Source organism: Bombina bombina, chromosome 4 (assembly GCF_027579735.1).
Source record: "Bombina bombina isolate aBomBom1 chromosome 4, aBomBom1.pri, whole genome shotgun sequence".
NCBI lineage: Eukaryota > Metazoa > Chordata > Amphibia > Anura > Bombinatoridae > Bombina > Bombina bombina.
Genome location: NC_069502.1, coordinates 387,235,706 through 387,251,859, shown reverse-complemented (window position 1 = coordinate 387,251,859; position 16,154 = coordinate 387,235,706). Strand labels below are relative to the sequence as shown.

The 16,154-nt window shown below is 35.3% G+C and overlaps 1 protein-coding gene across 1 annotated transcript in view; it reads left to right on the top strand.

The window, feature by feature from the left end:
• Window positions 1-6,690: 6,690 nt before the first annotated feature.
• ZMAT3 (zinc finger matrin-type 3) overlaps window positions 6,691-16,154 on the top strand; it is an 84,977-nt gene continuing 75,513 nt past the window's right edge. Inside the window, exons 1-3 of the mRNA XM_053710158.1 lie at window positions 6,691-6,859; window positions 9,420-9,483; window positions 10,473-10,831. Coding sequence (XP_053566133.1) covers window positions 10,547-10,831 — 285 coding nt within the window. The 5' untranslated portion in view covers window positions 6,691-6,859; window positions 9,420-9,483; window positions 10,473-10,546. The remainder of the gene's footprint in view (window positions 6,860-9,419; window positions 9,484-10,472; window positions 10,832-16,154) is intronic.

Sequence of the window (16,154 nt, the reverse complement as noted above, 5' to 3'; positions counted from 1 at the left end):
AGTTTTTTTTTTAAATTTACACTACTGTTACACCAGATATGAGTGGTGGCACTGGGGCAAGTGGGCACAGTATACGCTGTGAGCCTGGCACACACGCTGGCAGGCAGGCAACTGCAATTAGATTACACTAGCAGACTGATGTTTCACAGTCAAAAAAGTTTTTTTTTTTTAAATTTACACTACTGTTACACCAGATATGAGTGGTGGCACTGGGCAAGTGGGCCTGGCACACACGCTGGCAGGCAGGCAACTGCAATTAGATTACACTAGCAGACTGATGTTTCACAGTCAAAAAAGTTTTTTTTATAATTTACATTCTGTTACACCAGATATAAGTGGTGGCACTGGGCAAGTGGCTTGGCAGGCAGGCAACTGCAATTAGATTACACAGGAAAAAAAAACAAAAAAACAGACTGATGTTCTAGCCCTAAAAAGGGCTTTTTGGGGTGCTGTCCTTACAGCAGAGATCAGATGAGTCCTTCAGGACTGTAGTGGACACTGAATACACTAGCCTAGCTATCAATTTCCCTATTAAATCAGCAGCAGCTACACTGTCCCTCCTCTCACTAAGAATGCAGCTTCCAAATGAATCTAAAATGGATGCTGTCCAGGAGGTGGGAGGGTCTGGGAGGGAGTGTCTGCCGCTGATTGGCTGTAATGTGTCTTCTGACTGTGAGGTAAAGGGTCAAAGTTTACTCAATGATGAAGAGTAGGGGGCGGATCGAACATCGCATATGTTCGCCCGCCGCGGTGAACGCGAGCATGCTATGTTCGCCGGGAACTATTCGCCGGCGAACTATTCGCGACATCACTACTGGTGATATATTTTATTCTTATTGCAACTTTTGCCTGGCTCCCACTGGGGACTGTATTACTATGGATGCTCCAAATAAACATTTTTTTTCTTTGATGCCTGCCGAGGCACGCATAAATCATACATTGAACTGTGACAAAATCTTTTCGGATGACAAAGGATTTTTATCTTTAAACAATCTTTTTGACTCTATGAAAATCTTATTATTTAAGGAGAATAAATCTCAATGGGACATTTGGACATTTGAACGTTATATGTCTGCTAAAATGATCCCTAGGGGATTAAGAATATACAAATTCCCAACATTTGAAGTTGATCCTGGTGGGCGTCTTCGATTTTTATCTGATTAACCTATCAGCTGTTTTTGCATGCTTTTTAAACATGTACCCTGCCTTACCTCTCCAGACTATGATGACGGCGTAACTGCTGAAACATGTCAGTCTAGGTGGTATGCCCTCTACCTATCTATTGGATGCGTCCATAGATTTCTTAAACTTTTGAATAATATAATAAAGAACTTTTATTTATCTGAAGACTGCGGTTCCACTTTCCTACATTCTATGTATATTTACAGACATATAAACACATAAATACATATCTATACATATATAGACATTGAAATGTGAAATAGTCATATTTCATGTCGGGTTAGCACACTTGGTTAGCTTATTGGGTTATCATGCGAGTACGGGTATTACTTTTCCCCCCCCACTTTTCTTGCTCCATTGAAGCCTATGGGGGAATATGTTAACACAGTCTCGATATTTGAAGTTTTTTCGTGTGAAAACTTTTTACTTTCAACTTGTAATACAAGCGTTACCCGACATGTGCAAAAAACTTACTTCTAGCAAAGTTAACGCACAAGCACTAAATAGCACGCCACTTGTAATCTAGCCCTTAAATGGGCATGCAACCATTTATTTAAAAGTGGCAAAATCTGCAACAGAATGCATGAAACATTGTAAATAAAACAGGTACGGTACAGGCGTGAAACAGAAATGAAGGGGCATTATAGATGTCACTGTCTTATGAAGGAAGAGATAGGGTCCGTCTCTTTAATAGCTTACATACCCTCTATAAAAAAACCTCTGGTGTCCAGTGGTGCAGGCGATATATTACACTACCTAATATGCAGATCAATATAAGGGCCCCATAAGAGCCCATGATTCCAAAATATTAGTAATGAAGATGTATCATCTCTTGTTGTGTGCCTACCCATTGTGTTTGACTAAACTACACATGCACACAATAGATGTGTTTATATGACACTGATCTGTGCTGCTGCACATACATTATGAGCACTGATTTAGTCAGATTTAACATTACTAGTTAAGGGTCATGTGGATATCGATATATACTCACCGGCCACTTTATTACACCTTGCTAGTACCGGGTTGGACCCCCTTTTGCCTTCAGAACTGCCTTAATTCTTTGTGGCATAGATTGGAAACATTCCTCATAGGTTTTGGTCCATATTGACATGATAACATCATGCAGTTGCTGCAGATTTTTCAGGTGCACATCCATGATGCGAATCTCCCATTCCACCACATCGCAAAGGTGCTCTATAGTATTGAGATCTGGTGACTATGGAGGCCATTGGAGTACAGTGAACTCATTGTCATGTTCAAGAAAACAGTTTGAGATGATTTGAGCTTTGTGACATGGTGCATTATCCTGCTGGAAGTAGCCATCAGAAGATGGGTATACTGTAGTCATAAAGGGATGGACATGGTAAGCAACAATACTCAGGTAGGCTGTGGCATTTAAACAATACTCAATTGGTACTAAGGAGCCCAAAGTGTGCCAAGAAAAAATCCCTCACACCATTACACCACCACCATCAGCCTGAACCATAGATGCAAGGCAGGATGGATCCATGCTTTCATGTTGTTTACACCAAATTCTGACCCTACCATCTGAATGTTGCAGCTAAAATCAAGACTCATCAGACCAGACAACATTTTTCCAATCTTCTATTGTCCAATTTTGGTGAGCCTCTCAAATTGTAGCCTCAGTTACCTGTTCTTAGCTGAGAGGAGTGGCACCCAGTGTGGTCTTATGCTGCTGTAGCCCATCTGCCTCAAGGTTCGGTGTGTTGTGCATTCAGAGCTGGTATTCTGCATACCTTGGTTGTAACGAGTGATTATTTGAGTTACTGTTGCCTTTCTATCATCTCGAACCAGTCTGCCCATTCTCCTCTGACCTCTGACATCAACAATGCATTTTCGTCCACACAACTGCCACTCACTGGATATTTTCTCTTTTTCGGACCGTTCTATGTTAACCTTAGAGATGGTTGTGTGTGAAAATCCCAGTAGATCAGCAGTTTTTTAAATAATTTGTATTACCAAGCAATTGAACAGATGTACCTAATAAAGTGGCCAGTGAGTTTATGTCAAAACTTTAAGCACGCTATTGAAATGCCTACACACCTAGATGGTCTAAAGATCTTCTCAGAAATCCCAGACATTGGCAATGTGTGCAGGGAATTAATTAGGTCTCTGTCTCTGTGCCATCCCTACAACTTCATGAACCAATCAGTGAGGCTGTAACATTTTATGATTGCTGTAATTTTTTTTTTATTTTTGCAAAGTTGTAGCAGCAGGTTTGATCTTACTCAATGTCTGCTGTAGCTCTGGGTATCTCTGCTAATGATTTTAGCTGCATCACTGATAATATCATCAGGTGTTCCGCTGCTTCACTAGATGCAGAAGAATTTGGATTGCTAAGTATAAAGGACATTGGCTGGGGTGGGGAGCAGGACAACTGTAAAACCAATGATGGGGTAACATTTTATATAGACAATGCACATTTATTCTATCTATCTCATTACAGAGTTGAAAATGTGTACCGTTCTTCTAGTCTTGGACGAGTAAGAAATACAGTGGGTGAATAAGAAATCATGCATTTTTCTATTTCTGATATTGACTGGACTAGTGTTTTGTCCTGGCGATGGGAAAGAGCACAGCACACTCGTTATCACTATATTACTGGAAAAGGGAAAGTCGCACAAAATACAGTATAATAATACACAAATCAGTCATCATAACTAAGCAGTTACAATATAGTAACACAAAGCAGTGATTAAACTATAAAAGCATTACTTTGGGTTTAAGATAAAGTATTAATAGCATGCAACAGCACTGAGAATCATCATTCAGTGGAACACAGGCAAATTCCACCCACAGGTGGTGTATATGAGAATTCTCTCTAAGATGTTACCCACAGACTCACTCGCCCCCCCCTTATCATTTCTAACAATTAAACCTTTAGTTTAGAAGGTGTCTAACATTATGTCAATCATATTGTTTCATGTAGCAAATGTTTTAGTAGCAAAAAAGTATCACTCATCATAATAAGCAAAATGTTCTCTTAACCAATCTCAGATTAGTGCCTAGCACTGTCTCAGTGGAATGTCACATCTCCCTTTTTCTAGATAAGAGCATCTGTCTGAGAACAGGAGTAAAAACAAGTAGTTTATTCTTAAAGGCAAACAAAGTTTTATACTCTTCAATATATGTGTTAAAGGCATATATATCATTCATTCATTTATAAATAATTGGGTGTTTGGATCAGCAATTTCATTTTGATCTATCAAATAACTGAAGGACACAGTAATATTTCAGTAGTGAAATGAGGTTTATTGGATTAACAGAAAATGTGCAATATGCATCAAAACAAAATAAGATAGGTGCATAAATTTGGGCACCCTTGTCATTTTGTTGATTTGAATACCTGTAACTACCTAGCACTGATTAATTGGACCACACAATTGGTTTGGTGAGCCCATTTAAGCCTTGAACTTCATAGACAGGTGCATCCAAATATATCCAAAGATATTTAAGGTGGGCAATTGCAAGTTGTTGTTCTCTTTTACTCTCCCCTGAAGAGTGGCAACATGGGGACCTCAAAACAACTCTCAAATGACCTGAAAACAAAGATTATTCAACATTATGGTTTAGGGGAAGGCTACAAAAAGCTATCACATAGATTTAAGCTGTCAGTGTCCACTGTGAGGAACATAGTGAGGAAATGGAAGACCACAGGCACAGTTCTTGTTAAGGCCAGAAGTGGCAGGCCAAGTAAAATATCGAAGAGGCAAAGGATGGCGAGAACGCTCAAAAAACAGCCCACAGACCACCTCCAAAGACCTACAACATCATCTTGCTGCAGATGGTGTCACTGTGCATCGTTCAACAATTCAGCGCACTTTGCACAAGGAGAAGCTGTATGGGAGAGTGATGCGAAAGAAGCCTTTTTTGTACACACGCCACAAACAGTCGCTTGAGGTATGCAAACGCACATTTGGACAAGTCAGCTTCATTTTGGAAGAAGGTGCTGTTGACTGATGAAACAAAGATTGAGTTATTTGGTCATAACAAGGGGCGTTATACATGGCGGCAAAAGAACACAGCGTTCCAAGAAAAACACTTGCTACCCACAGTAAAATTTGATGGATGTTCCATCATGCTGTTGGGCTGTGTGGCCAGTGCCGGTACTGGGAATCTTGTTAAAGTTGAGGGTCACATGGATTCAACTCAATATCAACAGATACTTGAGAATAATGTTGAGGAATCAGTCACAAAGTTGAAGTTATGCCGGGGCTGGATATTTCTACAAGACAACAATCCAAAACACTGCTCAAAATCTACTCTGGCATTTATGCAGAGGAATAAGTACAATGTTCTGGAATGGCCATCCCAGTCCCCAGACCTGAATATCATTGAAAATCTGTGGGGGGGGGGGGGGGGGATTTGAAGCAGGCTGTCCATGCTTGGCAACCATCAAACCTAACTGAACTGGAGATGTTTTGCAAGGAGAAATGGTCTATACCTTCATCCAGAATCCAGAAACTCATTACAGGCTATAGGAAGCATCTAGAGGCTGTTATTTCTGCTAAAGGAGGCTCTACTAAATATTGATGCTATATTTCTGTTAGGGTGCCCAAATTTATGCACCTGTCTAATTTCGTTTTGATGCATATTGCACATTTTCTGTTAATCCAATAAACCTCATTTCACTACTGAAATATTACTGTGTCCTTCAGTTATTTAATAGATCAAAATGAAATTGCTGATCCAAACATCCAATTATTTATAAATGAAAATCATGGAAATTGTCAGGGGTGCCTAAACTTTTGCATACGACTGTATATGAGTTCTCTAAAGCAAAGTTTTAATATGAACTGCTAATACATTAACTGTTTGATTAATTATGTATGCATGGAATCATGAAAATGTCCAATCCCTTACAACTGGTAACTAATACAATCACTAATGCAATTTGTATTTTTCCTTTATCTATTTTAACCAGATATAAGCAATAGAATTAATGCTATATTTTCTAGTTTTTGGAAAATATTTCAGCTATGGTATAATTGCCTTGAACTCATAGAAAGCACATTCTGTACTGGAAAAATGTCATTCAAGAATTAATGTTACTAGAAAGTAGCTATGTCCAATAAATAGTTAATAAATATGTCACAATGGTATAATCAATGTATAAGTTTATGTTGTACTTTTTAATTTATGTACTACTCCAAATTACACTAGTATTTTTAAACAATATAAAGTGTCTTGTGATTTGTACTCATGCATATATCCTCAGTTTTTAATAACTGTTATTTCCATTGTTACTAACTAAAACTACAATTTATGTTCAAAAAGTAGAAAATCCAAGACACACTATTGCTGTCTTCCCGAGGACCTGCACCTTTCATCTCTGCAGCTTAGAATGGATGAATACTAGGAAGCCGGTAGGTACAAGGGAATAGACTTCTCAGTGGCAGCTGAGAGCAGAGTATGGCAGGCAGCCAATGGGAAGGCGGGAGGCCCCGGAAGCTCTCACAAGGTCTAGGAGGGGGAAGGCATTCTGCGCTGCTGCTGCCTAATATTACAGCTGCAGAAACTCAGGAAAGCAACTGGCTTAATCCGGGCCTGGCTGAGTCTAGGTCTAGAAAATGAGACTATACGTGGCCCTGTATTCTGCATCTAAGGAGGGGCTTCTGTTACACTGAGTTGTGTATACTGTAGCCGTAGCACAGTAAGTAACCTGCAGTACCTCTGTCATACTGGCCTGTCACAGGGTAAAAGCATTAGTTCTACTCAGCATCACTTCGCAACATCCACATCACTGATCTGTTACAGACAGCACATGCACTATCATGCTCATCAGTAACATACATGACTGTCCTGCATTCCTATATCACTTCATCCTCAGTATACGCACACACATATATATACAGTACCTATGCATAGTATGACATAGGCGGATATGTCCGCTTTAAATGTGCACTTTTTGTTTACAACAATTTGAGTATGTTGTGTTAATATTAATATTTTTCATTTAAGATGTAAGTCAGTTTAATGTATGTTCTGGATTTGAATATAAGCACAAATGGCGATTTGTGAAAAAAAGACTAATGTATTTCTTTATATATTATTTTATTTTTGTCATCTATTTGAATTGTAAAGATAGAACTGTTACACGCACACACTTCCTAACAACCGTTATTTGATGGTGGTAACAAATCAATCCCATTTTCTCTAATAGCCAATAATATACATTTTTAAAATTATTTTATTTTTGTCACAAATCTTTTTCAGGATTATTATTGCTTCTCTAAAATGTTTCTAAGCTTTAGTTAGTTAGAGAATAATTTTATTTGAGCAGACTACTAGACTTCCAGAACTGAAATGGTAATGTATGGATTTTGCTTTATAGTGTTAATATACCAAGTAACCTATCAGACACTTTTACTGTATTTATGCATGCTGTGAATTACTTCTTTCACTTGACATTAAATATTAATGAGCCCAGGCTGATTGATAGTAATGCAATGCCAGACTCAGACCTCTACTAAGCTGCCACTGTTCTTAATTTCTCTTAGTTATACTGAAAACCTTTTATTTTATTCTTCTGTTCTGGCAGTATAAATATACCATCCTGTCTTGCAAATTGTATTTTTTTAATGACCCCCACAACTGTTAGATTAAGAAATCAGTTTGAAATAGAATTCTATAAAAGTATGACAAAGTAAACTATTATTTTTTGTAAAATATTTCTATTATACTCTTAAAAAATGTAAAATGTTATCAGTGTCCTATTTGCTGCCCAATTTGTTGTTAACTTTATTTTTGTTTTATATAGGATACGACTCTATTAATTTGTATGAAACTGTCAGGTTATGTATAAGTTATCAGCACTGAAAACATATATATTTACACAAACAAAAGCCCCAGTATATTGCTTTGTATAAATGCAGTTTTATAACACCCTGTACAACAAAAAAGTACTGTAATTACCATCTGTACAAAGAAGTGGAGTATATATGAAGCTGATAAGATTAAAACAAAATCCTGTACAAAAACCTTTTACTTTTAGGCGATAAAACAGGTAATGCAGTATAATGATAAGTATCATGCATGTTTGTATCAGACAGATCTTTATTAAAGATCTGAAATACCAGTTTACAAAATCTATTGCATACTGAACAATTGCATAAATATAATTAGCAACTAAGGAGATATATTATTATACATGTTGTATAAAAACTATATTATTGGCTGCCTGTAATGTATTGCACATTTTTCATTTGTATTTTTGAGAATATTTTTATTTACTTGGTATAATGATACTGTTCATAATTACGCTCTACCTAAATAGGTTCATTTTTCCTGAAGCAGGTACAGTACAATAAACTTTCTGAGAAAAATCTGTAATACAATGCAGTCATTCAATAACAGTAACATATTAATACTGATGATTGTTAAGTTCAACTCTATTCCTGGTGTTATATAAGTTAATATAACACTTGTCCATTATTAATCTAAAATATATCTCATATAGGCCTTCAGTTATGGAAATGTGGTTTGTTTAGATAAGCAGAAATGGAGTGACACAAATTCGGTGACAATAATCTAATTCCTGGATTTAAAGTAATGGGATTGAAACTCATTCCCATGTGTTTGACTTTGAAATGTTAGATGATCTCCCACATGCTTTGGGATGAATGGGACGGATGGTTTCCACAGTTGAACAGGAGACAGTTTCAGTATCTCCATGACAACAAGTCCAGTGTCTGCGTGTTAGACTCTTAAAGAAACACTATCACCAACATTTATTTTTACTGAGATCAGCACTGTTTGCCAATGTGATCCACCAGCGTCCATTGCAGACTCAAATGGGAAAGAAAAAAAAAAAAACAGAAGTGGCTCTAATGTAATTATAAACTAATCTGTTGCTCTCAAAATAATATCTGTAAAATGATGTCTGAAAAGTATTCAAATATTCTAACTAGCAGTAAAAGCATGGTTAAATCTACTACCCCTTAAAAACCACAGAATCATTCAAAATTCATGAATTCATTTGAGATAAATAAACCTTTAGGCTTGGTGAGTGTTTCAGTATTACTTGAATAATATTGTGATTCTTAACAAACTACTATAGTTGAATATGTATTGATCAAAATAGTACTTGTTTTAGCTCTGATCACATAAAATCGCTATGTTGTATTTTTTAATGAATAGTGTTGTCACTGTAATTATTGTAAAAAAAATACTATAGTTTTATATTGTGTATTTATTGTTTTGTATTTTTAAAGGTAGAATATCAAATGATCATCAAAAAAGATGCCAAACTACTTCTGAACAATGAATCAGCCAGAGGTAAAACAATCTCTCTTTTTCTGTCTCTTTCTTTCTCTCTCTCATGAAAGTTTTGCTTAAAAGAACATTCTTGTATATAAATAAAATATTGTGTTTTATTGGAACATTTCAATAAAATCATTTTTTTACTCTTTGTTTAATCCCTGTAAAGGGATTAAATAAATAGTCAGAATGACATACCCTGTAGCACTGCAGATATAAATAAGGACAGTGAAGCATATGTGTGTATGCACCAATCCCCTGCTACATCTGTATTGAGTCATATGGGTGACAGATAGCACTAAAATGTCAGCCTCTTTTTATCTATCTATAAGTCTAAAAAAAGAGGTTATGTATTAGAATATGTATTTCTGTTGTAAAGAATGACCAATAAACAAAACAAACTAAAGTGGTCTGCAATTCTCTACATACATGTGCAGATAATTTGCTCTTCATTACATCTGCCTCTGATAGGATGCATTGTGGTGTATCTTCTTGTGATGCTACATAATACTCCAGTTGTTCACTAACAGAATTGACATTAAAGGGACATTAAACCCAAACATTTTCTTTCACGATTCAGAAAGAGGATACTCATATGTAAGCAACTTTCCTATTTACTTCTATTATCAAATTTGCTTCATTCTCTTGGAATCCTTTCTTGAAGAAACAGCAATGCCTACTGAGAACTAGCTGAACACATTGGTAATCCATTCACAATTGTGCAGCCACCAATCAGTAGCTAGCTTCCAGCTTTTGAGTATCTAGATATGCTTCTCAACAAAGGATACCAAGAGAACAAAGCAAATCGGATAAACGTAGTACATTGGAAAGTTGTTTACAATTTGTGTGCTCTGTCTGAATTATGGAAGAATAATTTTGCGTTTCATGTCACTTTAACCAGCACAACTGCATTTATAGTGTGTCTTGTGTTTTTCTTTTTCTTAAAATACTAAACATGTAAAAAATAAAATGCTTACCCACAATGGTTTCTGTGTTTTGTCTTCTAGATTTTTTTCAACATTTAACCCTCCAGTCTTGATCCGTTCCTCTTTAAATTAGGGCCTTACAAAAAGCTCTGCAAATGATTGTGCTGCAGCATGCCAGCCCTCCGCCTCATCCTGAACAGTCTGCTTTTCCTCCATCCATTGGAATGGGCAAAAGGCAAATAGTATTTCCTGTGCCAGCTCAACAACCAAGGAGGTTTGTTCAGTCATCCCTTTCACAGCCCTTGGAGGTGACACAGGATGAAGATCTTGCAAAGGTCTTAGAACAAGACCCTTCCCTTGAAGATCTTTGTAAACCTCTTTCCTGTAAGCTGTGTAATGTCACTCTGAATTCTGCCCAGCAAGCCCAGGCTCACTACCAGGTAGGAATGTCCAAAACACAAGGATTTATTTCCTTTATTCCACGGCTAAAGATAACTGAAATGTTTTGAGCATGCTAGAAATATTTTGGGAAAGCCACTGTCTGAAAGCTCTGATAATAATAGACTGACTTTGTTTGGTCATTAGCTAATCAGTAACTTATAGCACATGATCTAATGGTATTTTAATCACTTAAATTACAGACAATATAGTGATGCATAAATTGTTATTTACTGTTTAATGGTCCTTTAAGAATTTTGCAATGTGTCTTCCATGTGATTACATTAACTAACACATATAACCATAGATTTGAAAACTTTAAGTTATAATGACACACAAAATAAGTACATCTGTTTCACTTAGTTGTAATAGGGCATTTATTACATACTTTGTACATGATATAGTAATGTATCAGCATCCCTATATATATATTAAGTCATTAACCTTCATTTTAACATTGTAACTACTCCCTACAATGTTTTAAAATATATTAATGTTGGCTTCAACGTACAAACTGACTGTAGTATTTTTGTTTCAAATAATCTGTACAAAGATGGTATAATGAAATTAGAATCTGGAAAATGTGACTCACTGTAGCTAGAATGATACAAATTGTTGTAGCCCTGGATATAGATAGCACATTTAGTTCTTGATGAATTAAAAGATGGGGGTTTAACTGCCATGTGAAATCTTTTTTATGTAACCTGAGATCCTGAAATCCTTTTTTTTTTTGCATTATGTGTGGTATTTATTTCTTGTCATTTTTAGGTATTTCTGCGAACTAAAGCTATTTTCTAAAAGTGCTTAGTCTGCTGATAAAAACAACATTTGTGTGGGTAACCAAAGGAAAAAAACACTGAAATTTAAGTTTAAAGGCAATGAGTGCAAAAGCATAAAATAGCTTTAGAACAGGAGTAAGACATGGCTTAGTATTGAAGTTCTAAGTAAAATAAAACATTTATATATAGTGTTTGTGCCTGCACTCATGTGTAAAGACTTTATTCTGCTGATTTTACAGATGTACTGTACAAATAATGTATATTTAATTTGTGTAAAAATCTTTTTAAAGCCAGCTTTTACTTTTTTAATTAACAGTATATTGGGCAAAAAGAAACTACAAACTAGCCCTTATACAGTTTCAGGCTGTGGTAGCATTTTGTTTTGCTATTCATGATTGATTCCTCGTATGTTACCTATTTGCGGTGTAAAACAGGAACACCAAAGGTTGCATTATTTGCTGATAAAGTATATCAAAGGCACTCACATATTAAAAGACTTGATATGAGAGTGGTTACAATGTCTATTTTAGTTTTGGCTGATTTTTATTTACTGAGTAGGATTTTTTTCCAGATATGATTAACCCCCCGAGGTTTGCTCAGAATGTAGTTTTATTAAAGGGATATTAAACCGTGATCCTGTGGTAAAAAAATAATATTTTATATCAAAGTAAATATACAATGAAAATGATTGTGTAAAAAAACAGTAAATAACATACTTTTTTTCTTGCAAAATTGGCACTTAAAAATTCTCAGTGTAGCCCCTGCCCCCAGAGGATTTTCAAAACCTAAGTTTTGATTGTATCAGTTCTGGGCATGAGCAAATCTGACTCCCTGTTATCTAGTTTATTCACTAACCTAGAAGTTTTATAACACCAGGTTAAAGGGACACTGAACCCAAATTTTTTCTTTCGTGATTCAGATAGAGCATGCAATTTTAGGCAACTTTCTAATTTACTCCTATTATCAATTTTTCATTGTTTACTTGCTTTCTTTATTTAAAAAATAAGGCATCTAAGCTTCTTTTTTGGTTCAGACCTCCGGAGAGCACTTTTTTTTATTGGTGGATGAATTTATCCACCAATCAGCAAGAACAACCCAGGTTGTTCACCAAAAATGGGCCGGCATCTAAACTTACATTCTTGCATTTCAAATAAAGATAGCAAGAGAACAAAGAAAAATTAATAATAAGAGTAAATTAGAAAGTTGCTTAAAATTTCATGCTCTATCTGAATCATAAAAGAAACAATTTGGGTTCAGTTTCCCTTTAAGATAAAACTTCCTGAAAAGGCCTTGTTCTCCTTGTAGGGCTGTTACAGGAAGCACAAATGTAGTGTAAAAATAAAAATAAATAAAAGGTAAATAGATGAATAATACAAGCTGCTTAGTGCTTTTTATTACAACAATGAAACAGACTGTTTAAAGGGACAATATACACCAATTTTCATATAACTGCATTTAATAGACACTACTATAAAGAAGAATATGCACAGAGGCTGATATAAAATCCAGCATAAAACCTTTTAAAAACTTACTTAGAAGCTCACAGTTTAGCACTGCTGATGAGGTTTGGCTTGGACACCCAGTGAAAGGGGCTGGGAAAACAAGAAGAGCAGACCCCCCCCTTCCCTGCATATGAAAAGACAGATAACATAAACAGGAGCCAGCAGGAGTCTGTAAACGCATGTGGGGCTTGGTTAGGAGTCGGAAAATCAGCACAATGGTATTAAAAAATAAGCAAAACTATAATTATTTACAAAAACACTACCAGGTGGGCTCTATAAATGGATCATCTACAAAACATTTATGCAAAGAAAAATCTAGTGTACAATGTCCCTTTATCATCCATTTAAAGTGATGTTAAATAGAACCTTTCTAATTATGCCCACGTGATTGTCATCTACATTAAAGGCAAAATGCTTGCCTTTTTTATTTTATATAGTTATTTTTTATTAGAAATATATAAATAGAAATAACTTACTGATATTATATCTTCCCTTTGTCTCCTTCTCTATGTCCCCTTTGTATTGTGACATATAAATAGAGTATCACCGTATAACTCGCTGAGACGGTTGCCTGAGACTCGGGAGCTTGCGCCAATTATTTCTAATCAGCAGTGCGGCACTATTTCTCATTGGCTGCGCAGGATACTGCACAATAGAATTTAAAAAACTGTTTAAAAAGAGGGCAGGCAGCAGAGAAAAAAGAGGTAATAAACATTATTTTTTAAGCACTTGCACTGCAATATCTTACTATCACTTGAAACTGCTGTAGGTGTAGTTTGAGTGTCCCAATTAAGAACTGGTAAGGACATCTTTCATCAGAACATGTTCAAGCAGAACTGGCCAAATGTTTTTTTAACGCTTGTCAACACAGTACAATACAGTACACAAGTATATGCTTATACATATACACAGGGGCTAAAAATAATGCCTGACTTCTACAGGGATAGATAGACAAACACAGGAAGGGTTGGACAGAGGCAGAGATAGAGACACACAGCTTACCTTTTTTATTCCTCATCCAGATCTGTGTATACCAGAGGATCTGAATTCCAGAGAATCATTCATACAGCATTATAATATATATTATTTACTTTTGACGTGGGATTATATATATATTTTTCAAGACTTTATTTTTAAAGACATTATTTGGGTTATGCACTTAAAGGGACACTAAACGATGAAAAAAATGTAACTTAAATGTTTAAATACATATATTTTAATCATATTTGTAATTAGTTTTGCGTGTCATATTTTTACCGTACTCTAGTTATGCAGCTCCAAAATTTTATTGATTTCCAAACCCACAAATCTAATCTTATTTTTCTTTCACAAATCGTCTACGATAACCTGAGTTATCAAGATGTCCGACTTTGTGAGTAATGCGCATGCGCGATAATCTAGAAACGTCATTACATACGTCACCTTCCATTTACACCGCAGACCGTCTGAATCAATATTTTCAAACAGATGTTACCCAGGAATAGACAATGTAAGATCGTTACACTGCGCTGCGAGAATTACCCTTACTTTAATGAGCATTTAAATACATAAATATTTCATTCAGAGAGTAATGATGAATGAAACCTCTAATATTTCGTAAGGATATAAGTAGTTTATGTAATTACTCAAGGATTTAGTTACTATTACCGTATTTTCAAACTCCTTGTTTTTGTACATTGTTAATTTTATTGCGCTCAGTTTTCTAAATCAGACTTTTTAAAACAATGGCAAATAAATTTGTATGTATACTAATACATATTCTTTTACAAACGAAGGTCCAAAAATACGGATCTGCACATCTATAATATACCGTGCATAAACGATCCTCAATTCACTTATTATTGCATTGAGTATATATTAATTCAGTACATAATATTATAGAATTAATATGCTCGCAATATATATTCTTGTGATTACAATTTAAAGAAGTATATATAAACGAAAGAGTTTTAACTCAATGTTAATAATGCTATCGCTGGTATCCTCTTTGATCTTTTAATTCACTATGAATATAGTTTATATAGTTTGCTTTATTCATTAATAGGTAGTATAACCACTATTTTAATCTATATGCAGATGTTATATATTATTACTTTGTGCTGTATTTGTGAATTATCACTTGCAATAGCTACTTTTGGTAAATAATATTGTTGCTGTGCAGTGCAGTTTTTAGCTACTTTAAGATCTAAATGTTAATCAACAATTAATTATATAATAACGTAGTGCTTTTGTAAGGTACAGTGACCATCATCTTTAATTTAAATCATTAATATTTATACTTGCACTATCTAGTTATGTATAACAAATACAAGTGAGTGATTATAGAATATACTGTGTGCAGACATCGTTAGTGCAGCAAACTGGCAGAGAGTAACTTGTAACACATACATCTAATAAATACAAGTGAGTGATTATAGAATATTACTGTGTGCAGACATCGTTAGTGCAGCAAACTGGCAGAGAGTAACTTGTAACAAATACATCTAATAAATACAAGTGAGTGATTATAGAATATACTGTGTGCAGACATCGTTAGTGCAGCAAACTGGCAGAGAGTAACTTGTAACAAATACATCTAATAAATACAAGTGAGTGATTATAGAATATACTGTGTGCAGACATCGTTAGTGCAGCAAACTGGCAGAGAGTAACTTGTAACAAATACATCTAATAAATACAAGTGAGTGATTATAGAATATACTGTGTGCAGACATCGTTAGTGCAGCAAACTGGCAGAGAGTAACTTGTAACACATACATCTAATAAATACAAGTGAGTGATTATAGAATATACTGTGTGCAGACATCGTTAGTGCAGTAAACTGGCAGAGAGTAACTTGTAACACATACATCTAATAAATACAAGTGAGTGATTATAGAATATACTGTGTGCAGACATCAATAGTGCAGCAAACTGGCAGAGAGTAACTTGTAACAAATACATCTAATAAATACAAGTGAGTGATTATAGAATATACTGTGTGCAGACATCGTTAGTGCAGCAAACTGGCAGAGAGTAACTTGTAACACATACATCTAATAAAT